Here is a 10,536-nt window from a genome sequence, read left to right on the forward strand (position 1 = left end):
AATAGAGAAATTAAGTTGTTTCAAGTGGTGCTTTAACAACTAGATATCTATATGGAAACAAATTAACTTCAACCATTATTTTGCACCATATATAAAAATTACCTCAAAAAGATCATATACCTAGATATAATAAACAAAACTACACAACTTCTTTAAGAAAACAGGAGAAAATCTTTGTGACCCTGGGTTAAGCAATGTGTTCTAAAATAAGATCCAAACCATATGAAACATTAAAGAAAAAAGTGATAAACTGAATTTCAGCAAAATTAGAAGTTTATGCTTTTCAAAGACACTCAAAAAAATGAAAGGATACACCACAAAATGGGAGACAATCTTTGCAAATCACATATCTAACAACTTATAAATAATAAATTAAAAATCTCTCAAAACTGAACAATAAGAAAACAAACAACCTATTTAGAAGTGGGCAAAAGACATGGACAGATATTTCACCAAAGATTTTATACAGATGGCAAATAATCACATGCAAATATGGTTAACATCATTAGTCATTAGGAAAGTACAAATTAAAATCACAATGAAATACCACTACACACCTATTAGAATGGCTTTTTAAAAAAGAACAAAAAGAAAAGAAAAAGAAAAACACACCTATCATGAAAAAGAGTGATCCCACAGATGGAAACAATCTAGTAAACAACCCAGATATCCTGAAATGCACTGGTGAATGGGTGGTGTATTCATACAATGGAATATTACTAAATAATAAAAAAGAACCAACTGCTGATACATGCAATAACATGGATGATATCAAAGTCATTTTGTTAAGTAAAAGAAGCTAAGCACAAATATTATTAATGTATTATTCCATTTATATGACACTGTAGAAATAGTAAAATTATTGTAACAGAAAGCAGATCAGTGTTTACCAAGGGCCAGGTATGGGAGCAGAGATTGGCTACAAAGGGAGAATAAGAGAACTTGATGAAGTTACAGAAATGTTTTATATCTTGATTATGATGGTAGTTACACAGCCATATACATTTATTAAAATTCACCAAATTATATGCTAAAAATTGGTGATCTTAGTGTATATAAATTACACCTAAACAAAGCTGATTAAAAAAAAGACCTTGTAGGGGTGCCTAGGTGGCTCAGTCGGTTAAGCATCTGACTCTTGGTTTTGACTGAGGTCACAATCTCATGATTTCATGAGTTTGAGCCCTGTGTTGGGCTCTGCACTAACTGTGCAGAGCCTGCTTAGGATTCTAGGTCTCCCTCTCTCTCTGCCCTTCCCCCACTCGCACTGTCTCTGTCTCTCTCAAAATTAATAAACTTTTTAAAAATGACACTGCAGAACTGAATAATAAAAGGTAAACAATCCAATTTTTTAAAAAAAGGCAAACTAACATGTAAAAGAATGATAATATACCATATGTAGGTAGAGTTTATCCCAGCAATACAATGTTCATTTAACATACAAAAATTAGTCAATCCAAATTAACTACTTTAATAGATCTAAGGCTAAAAGCATGTAATCACTTCCACAGATCAGTGGTACTTTTTGTTCCCCACGGGACATTTGTCAATGTCTGGAGACATTTTTGGTTGTCACAACTCGGTGGTGGTAGGGTGCTACTGGAATTCAGTGGGTAAAGAACAGGAATCCTGTTACACACACTATAATGCACAGAAAAGGCTCCAAATGAGAACCACTATTCTATATTCTACTTTCACAAGTAACACTATGCTTATGATGTCTATACACATTGTTATAAGATACCTACATCAAGTTTGTTGTTTGTTGCTATAATGTACATACATCTAGTCTGTTGCTTCTTGCAACACAATACCCCACAGTAAGCATCCTCTATATATTTCTTATTAATCCCCTAATGGTAAATATTTAATTTGCTTCCATTTGCACTCCACCACGTACAATACTGCCATTCAATCCACAGCCTTGCAAATGCTCCAACCTCTATAAGAATTTCCCTGGGATATATATTCAAGAATGGAAACACTATGTCATACACATGTTTAACTTTGATATATACTGCCCAGGTATTTCCTGAAATGGCTAGACTATTTAAAATACTGTGCAGAAAAAGTTAATTTATCAGGCCTGAGATTACTATTCTTAGAAAGGCCTGCTTGGATGGTTGGTTCTTGACTGGTATCTTGGAACTTGGATCTCAAGAGGGTTCTCACCATTCCCTGGCAAGAGTAGCTCACTGTGCCTAAACTGTTTGTATAAACAATGTGGTTTATACTGAACACCTACTTCTCTTTTGGGAGTCTGGAACTTTGGTACATTCTAGACAGAACATGCCTACATGACCAGTCCCCTATAAAAATCTTGGGTACTGAGTCCCTAATGAGTTTCTCTGGTAGAAAACATTCATATGTATTGTGACAACTCATTGCAAGGGGAATTGAGTGTATCCTCTGTGATTCCACTGGGAGAGGTCTCTTGGAAGCTTGTACCTAGATCCCTCCAGACTTTGCCCCATGTGCTTTTTCCTTTTGTTGATTTTTCTTTGGATCTTTTATCCATATAAATCACAATCATGAGTATGAGTATGAGTATATGAGTATTTTTCTTTGGATCTTTTATCTATATAAATCACAATCATGAGTATGAGTATATGCTGATTCCTTCTAGAAAATCACTGACCATAAGAGTGGTCTTAAGGATAATCCCCCAATGAACGTTGCCATAAGCAAAGCAGAAGAATTTACAAAATGATTTACTTCTAACTGCACACTTTTACGTGTCATTTGAATTTTGAATCATGTTATTACCTCTTTAGAAATCAATACTTTATAAAAAAAGAGAAGAATTGTCAAAACAACTAAGTCACCTGTAAATGAGACCCAAAAGATGTTAGAGAACCATAGAAGTATACAACGAAGTCTTCTTATATTCCAGATATGGAAGCCCAAAGAAGTTAAGGGCCTTATCCAAAGTTACATAGACTGTCATTACAGACACAGGAATAAAATCCTTGCTTTCCTATTTCCTAGTTCTCCTTTCTCTAAGTCACATGGCCCCTTTTCCTACACTTCTCACTTCCTCTACTTTACAGTACCTTACCTCTCTAAATGCCTTGAAGGGGCCTACTTTCATGCTGACTATATCTCTCAGATTTCTGGATTTTCCATGCAGTGAACATGTGCAGAGTTTCTTTCAAAATAGTGGGTCCCACAGAAACTGAACCCAACAGGTACATAAAAAATAAGATGAAGAAAATCCTACTTTGTAGCTGTCTTGAAGGAGAGAAATGCACGGTAAAGAAAGAGTCCTAGGCCAAATCACAGTGCCCTTCCTAAGTCCTCATACCCTGGCAGTGGGGTTACATCAGGATTAAAAGTATCTATCCCTCACCATAGGACAAAGAAGCTGAGCAGGACCAGAAAATTCAGACACTCCTTCCATTTCTTCCTAACCTCTCTCAAAACCATCCCCATGGGGGAAGATGCTTACGTGCTCCAGGAAGCAGGGTCCTATCTCACTCAGGTGGGGGTCATCATTGTTGTACTGTTTCTCCAGGTCTCTCACGAAGCCCATCTGAAACCTGTAGATGTCTTCAATATTCCCAAAGATCACCTTCAGTTGCTCATCGCTGAACATGTCTCTTCTCTTCCGGCATTGCTTCAGGTAGCCCTGCACACAAAGGAAAAGCCCAGTATGAGGATGTTCCTGACTCCTCGAGGGCTTTACCATTTATTAAGCACTGAGAAGATTCATTACTGTTCTATGAAATAGACAAGGAATAATCATTTCCATTTTTCATATGAGGAAATAAATGGAGGTTGAGAGAATGAAACTACTGTACCAGTGAGTAATTAGGGAAGTTGGATCGCAAGGAAAGTTCTTCAGGGTGCAGAATCCAGAGTATAGAGCTTTTCCCACCATTCTAACCCCAAAAGTCATAAGGCCCTTTCTCAGAACCTGATTAAGCACAAACATTTTTTACTATTTTAGTAGTTATAGATTTAGCTAGATCCATTCACATCTCAAAAGTCTTGTTTTTATAGGACCAATCCAAAATGTATTAATAACATTGACAATTTGGAAACAGAGGCCAAGTCAGGAAACTTCCCAACAGGGAATAAGAATTAACAAAACCAAACCATTCCTTGAAGAGAATTTCTTACCCATCTAAGATAGCTGACCGGGAAAGATCATCGGGATGAACTTGGCCAAGAAGTCCACAAATGCCCAGGCATGGTGTTTTTAACAGAGTTAGCATTCAACACACATTCATGAATAAATAGATGAATTAATATAGTTAGTCATTGATGATAGGGTAGAATAAATGAAAAAGATTCTGATAAGAGAGAACAAATATAACACAACCAGCCTCAGGGCACATTGTTAAGTCAGGGTAAAATGAAAGAAAAAAAAAGGAAAAACAAGCAGCCACCATCTTCCATTCTGAACCAACTGATGTAAAATTTTGGTGGCCACTACCCTCATCAGAAATCATTAGTATTAAATGTTCTTGGTGAGACTAAATTATGGTGATTTGCTTTCATCTAAATGCTAAACGTGATTTTTGTAACATCTTAAGTGTTGAGCTCCTAATGAGGAATGTTGTAGTCACTAACAACTGTCTACAGCTCCACTTTGTCTCCCTTAACACAGCTTCCAATAAAACCATTCATCTAGGCATATTCCATGAAGATCCTCATCCCTGGCTTCAGTGCCTTTTACAACCTCTAACAAAATCTCACTTCTGTGATCACTTCTCATCTTCCAATTTAGCCATTAAATACTGTCATTCAACAATTTGTAGGTTAATAGTCTGTGCCTGTGTTGACATTTATTTGACTAATGGCTGTTGCTCTCTTTGATTGACATGCTCAAGTTGTCCTGCATTCATTCATATCCAATTCCTGGCCAGGAAGAAGATGCCCTCTATTTCCAGAATACCCTTTTAGTGCTAATCCCTTTATTGAAATAGCTCCCAAAATTCTGCCTCTCTAGAAATCATTCCTTGACTAAGAGATAGAGAAATAAACTCCCTGCCTAATATGTAACTCCCAGCATTTGCTTGTTTTTGTCTCCCTCCTTTCCCTCCCCCATCTCACCTCCTCTCTCTCACCCTATGACCTTTGGAAGTGTCTTAGCTATAGTGGAGAAGGGAAAGCAGTTCCATTCCAACATTAGGCAAAGGGGCAGCGATTTCCTCCCAGTTTTCTCCCTAAGGTAGGCCTCTGAGCACAGTTGGAAAAAAATGGTAACAATGTCACTTCAGCATGTCATTTCTGGATAAGTAGTAGGTATTGGTGAGTAACCACATTGGGAGACAAAAGAAGCCATGCTGGACAGCTCATTCAACCCCTGAGAAGCAAGTTCAGAAAATACTTAATAGTTTTGTTCATTGATCCTATTTGAAAGGTCTCAGGAAGATAACAAATAACTATCACATCCCCAAAGTGCATCAGGGATGCTAGATCTCAGAATCAGTATGGAATATAACAGAAATGAAAAAGAAGGGAAAAAAGTGGGTTCTGGGAAAGAAAGAACTAATAGATATATCAGTACAGCTTCCTAATTCCCTAAATATGCAATTTATTGCCATTATCAAGGACATAATTTTCTATTATATATGTTGTAGCAAGGGACTATTAGTTATATAGGAAGAGAAATGTAACTGCCCATAGGATGGTGAAACCCTAGAGTGTTTTGTCAACTTGTTTTTCTTAAAAGTGTATATATACCACATCTTCTTTATCTATTTACCAGTTGATGGACATTTGGGTTCTTTCCATAATTTGGATATTGTCAATAGCACTGCTATAAACATTGGGGTGTATGTGCCCCTTCAAATCAGCATTTTTCATCCTTTGGATAAATACCTAGTAGTGCAATTGTTGGTCATATTGGCAATCAAAAGGAATGATTTTTTTTCCCATTTTCAATGACATGGATGGAACTAGAGTGTATTATGTTAAGTGAAATAAGTCAGAGAAAGACAAATATATTATTTAACATATATGTGGAATTTAAGAAACACAACAGATGAACATAAGGAAAGGGAAGGGAAAAAAAGATAAAAACAGAGAAGGAGGCAAAGCATAAGAGACTCTTACAGAGAGTCAATAAGAGAACAAACTGAGGGTTGCTGGAGGGGAGGTAGGTGGGGGGATGGACTAAATGGATTATGGGAATTAAGTAGGGCACTTGTTGGGATGAGACTGGATGTTATATGTAAGTGCTGAATCACTGGGTTCTACTCCTGAAACCAATATTACACTGTATGTTAACTAACTTGAATTTAAATAAATTTTTAAAAAGTGAATGTTAGATATAAATATGTTTTGATGCATTTAGCTTGATGGAATATCATATAGCTATTAAATATGATTAGAAGCCTGGCTAAAAAGGAGAGGGAAGATGGTGGCAGAGTAGGAAGACCATAGGCTCCTCTCATCCCATGAACACAACTAGATAATTATCAAATCATCCTAAATACGCCCAGAAATCAATCTGAAGACTGACAAAACAAACTCCACAGCTAAAGGGAAAGAAGAGGCCACATCAAAGAAAGTAGAAAGTATGGAGACATGGTTTAGGGGAAAACCAGACTGCAGGTGCTGTGGAGGGGAGGGAGCATTGGTTGCAGAGAAAGGTGAGAGAGAGTAGAGCACACAGGAGAATGCACAAGCAGAATGTTTCCCCAAAGACATTGGCTTGGAAAATGAGAGGGGCTGAATTTTATGAGTTCTTGCAACCACTGGGACTAAAGGCCTGGAGTTTTAAAGGTCAGCAGGCTTGGCTAGGATAGAGCCTGGAGAGCACTGCCCTGCTCCTGGAGAGAAGGCAGGCAAACAAACAACTCAGGGCAGAAGGCATGGAAACAGTGATTTGAAGAACACCTGGGGCACACAGTGGGGAGATTATCCCCTCTTCTTGGAGCTTCTCTGAGAGGCAGAATTCACTGAGACACCTTTTCCAGGAAGAAAGGAGCTGGCTGGCACCATTTCACTCCTCTGCAACTCAGCATAAATGCAGTGCCACCTGCCAGAGGCAACAAGGAACTGACACTGGCTGCCTAACTTGATTACACCGAGTCTCACACCCCTGTGCTCCGGTGGGACCACCCTTCTTGGTCAAACTTGCCTCAGTCTCAGTGAAGCAGGCCCCTCTTGCAGAAGACGAGCACAAAACCCTGCCCAGACCAAAGCCTGGAGTTTTATATTGTGTTGTAGTTTTTGGGTCTGTTTGTTTCTTTTTCAAATTTTTATTTACATTCTAGTTAATTAACATATAGTGTAATATTAGTTTCAGGAGTAGAATTTAGTGATTTATCACTTACATGTAACACCCAGTCCTCATCATAACTAATACCCTCCTTAATGCCCATCACCCATTTAGCCATCCACCCACACATATCCCACCAACAACCCTGAGTTTGTTCTCCATTCTTATGTGTCTCTTATGGTTTGTTTCCCTCTCTCTCTCTTTCCCTTCCCCTGCATTCATCTATTTTGTTTCTTTAATTCCACATATGAGTGCAATCATATGGCATTTGTCTCTCTCTGACTGACTTATTTTGCTTATCATAATACACTCCATTCACATTGTTGCAAAAGGCAAGATCTCATTCTATTTGATGGCTGAGTAATATTCGATTGCATATACATACCACTTAATCTTTATCCATTTGTCAGTCGATGGATACTTGGGCTCTTTTCATACTTTGACTATTGTTGGTAATGCTGCTATAAACATCAGGGTGCATGTGCCCCTTCAAATTAGTATTTTTGTATCCATTAGGTAAATGCCTAGCAGTGCAATTGCTAGGTCATAGCGTAGTGCTATTTTTAACTTCTTGAGCAACCTACATACTATTTTTCAGAGTGGCTGCACTAGTTTGGGTTCTCAATAACAGTAGAAGAGGGTTCCCCTTTCTCCACATCCTTGCCACTATCTGTTGTTTTCTGTGTTGTTAATTTTAGCCATTCTGACATTTGTGAGGTGGTATCTCATCGTGGTTTTGATTTGTATTTCCCTGATGAAGACTGATGTTGAGCATCTTTTCATGTGTCATCTGGATGTCTTCTTTGAAAAAAAAAATTCTATTCAATATAAAAAGCTTGTGCACAGCAAAGGAAATAATCAACAAAACTATAAGGCATTATTTGGAATGGGAGAAGATATTTGCAAATGAAATATCTGATAAAGAGTTAATATCCACAATCTATAAAAAATTATCAAGCTCAACACTTAAAAAACAAATAATCCAGTTAAGAAATGGGCATAAGACATTTAAACCCTGGAGTTTTAAAGGCCAGCAAACATGGCTGGGATAGAGCCAGGAGGGCAATGTCCTACTCCTGGAGAGAAAGCAGGCAAAAACCCAGAGGCAGACAGCATGGAAACTATCTGAAAAATACCTGGGGCACACAGGAAGATTATTGGTTCTTCTCTGTGTTCCTCTCTGAGAGGCAGCTTCCATGGGGTTGCCTTTCTGGGAACAAAGGACACATTTCCCTCCTCTGACCCTCAGCATAAACAAACAGCCACTTTCCAGAAGCAGCCCAGTGCAGACACTGGCTGCCTAAGTTGCTTACACTAAGTTCCATACTCCCGTGCTCTGGAGGGATGTCCTTTTTCAGTCAAGCTTGCCTCAGTCCCAGTGCAGCAGGCCCCTCCCTGAGAAGACCAGGACAAATCCCTGATCACACCATGTCTCCCAACCAGAAAGTTCTATAGGGCCTCAGTACTCATGCAAGTAGTATCAGGTATCGTTTCACAAGCAGACCAGAGAACACCTAGTTAAAACTAGCCACATTCAAGCCAAGGACTAAACACTGTCCAAAGCAGGCAAGGAGAGCCTCTGCAGATGACTGGCCTGAGAGATAGAATAGTCAAAAGACAACAGGGGCACCTGGGTGGCTCAGTCAGTTACACACCCGACTTCGATCAAGCCCCACGTTGGGCTCTGTGCTGACAGCTCAGAGCCTGGAGCCTGCTTCTGATTCTGTGTTTCCCTGTCTCTCTCTGCCCCTCCCTCTTTGTGCTCTGTCTCTCTCTCAAAAATAAATAAAAATATTTAAAGAAGACAACAGCAGAGGGCATGAAGCACATACCAGAGACATTCACTGAAGCACTAAGCCCCTACATGTCTTGAAGTCATTATTTTCAGGAGCAGTAAACATATCTAGCTCCTCTAACCCAGAGAATCAGAGACTTAGATAAAATACCATGACAGTGAAATTTACCCCAAATGAGAGAGTAAGAGAAGTCCATGGACAGAGATCTAAGTGAAACAGATACAAGTAACATGACTGATGGAGAATTTAAAGCAACTATCATAAGGATACTCACTGGGCTTAAGAAAAGAATGGAAGACTTTAGGGAGGCACTTACTGCAGAGATAAAAGATTTAAAAAGCAATCTGTCAGAAATGAAAAATCCAATAACTGAGATTAGACACAGATTTGATGTGATGAACAGCAGGCTGGAAATGCAAAGGAATTAATTAGTGATACAGAAGACAAAATAATGGAAAATAATGAAGCTGAACAAAAGAAAGAAAGAATTATGCTACAGGAGAATACACAGGGAACTCAGTGACACCATCAAACAGTATAACATCTGTATTATAGGAGTTCCAGAAGACAGAGAAATGGGGGAAGAAAATTTATTTGAGCAAACAATAGCTAAAAATGTACCTAACCTAGGGAAGGAAACAGACATTCAGATAGAGGAGGCACTGAGAACTCCCATCAAAATCAACAAAAGCAGGTCAACACCATGACATATTGTAATTAAATTTGTAAAATATACTGATAAAGAAAAATTCTTAAAAGCAGCAAGACAAAAGAACTTACAAGGGAAGACCTATAAGGCTAGGTGGATATCTGTCAAAAGAACCTTGGCAAGCCAGATGGGGGTGGAATGATACAGTACATGCTGAATGAGGAAGTCTGCACCCAAGAATACTCTTTCCAGCAAGGCTAGCATTCAGAATAGAAGGAGAGATAAAGACCTTCCTGAACAAACAAAAACTAAAGGAGTTCCTGACCAGTAAACCATCCCTGCAAGAAATATTAAGGGGACTCTTTGAGTGCAAAGGACAGAGAAAAAGTGACAAAGACAAGAAAGGATGAGAAAGAATATCCAGAAACAATGACAAAACAAGTAATAAAATGGCAATTAATACATATATACCAAAATTATTTTGTAAGTGGACTAAATACTCCAATCAAAACACATAGCATTTTCTGAGGTGCCTGGGTGGTTCAGTCAGTCAAGCATCAACTCTAGATATTGGCTCAGGTCATGATGTTATGGTCCGTGAGACCAAGCTCCACATTGGGCTCTGCATTGACAGCATGCTGCCTGCTTGGGATTCTTTCTCCCTCTCTCTGGCCGACCTCTGCTTGTTTTCTGTCTAAAATAAATAAATAAACAAACAAAAAAGACATAGACCTATCAACAGTACAATAGCCAAACAATGGAGAGAGCCCAAATACCTATTGACTGATGAATGCATAGAGAAGATGTATGAATATGTATATATATATATATATATATATATATGTGTGTGTGTGTGT

At 38.4% G+C, this 10,536-nt stretch overlaps 1 protein-coding gene across 1 annotated transcript in view; it reads right to left on the reverse strand.

The window, feature by feature from the left end:
• ARHGEF9 (Cdc42 guanine nucleotide exchange factor 9) overlaps positions 1-10,536 on the reverse strand; it is a 202,813-nt gene that overhangs the window by 82,148 nt on the left and 110,129 nt on the right. Inside the window, exon 4 of the mRNA XM_049643252.1 lies at positions 3,449-3,628. Coding sequence (XP_049499209.1) covers positions 3,449-3,628 — 180 coding nt within the window. The remainder of the gene's footprint in view (positions 1-3,448; positions 3,629-10,536) is intronic.

The sequence above is a fragment of the Panthera uncia genome, chromosome X (assembly GCF_023721935.1).
Source record: "Panthera uncia isolate 11264 chromosome X, Puncia_PCG_1.0, whole genome shotgun sequence".
Taxonomy (NCBI): Eukaryota; Metazoa; Chordata; class Mammalia; order Carnivora; family Felidae; genus Panthera; species Panthera uncia.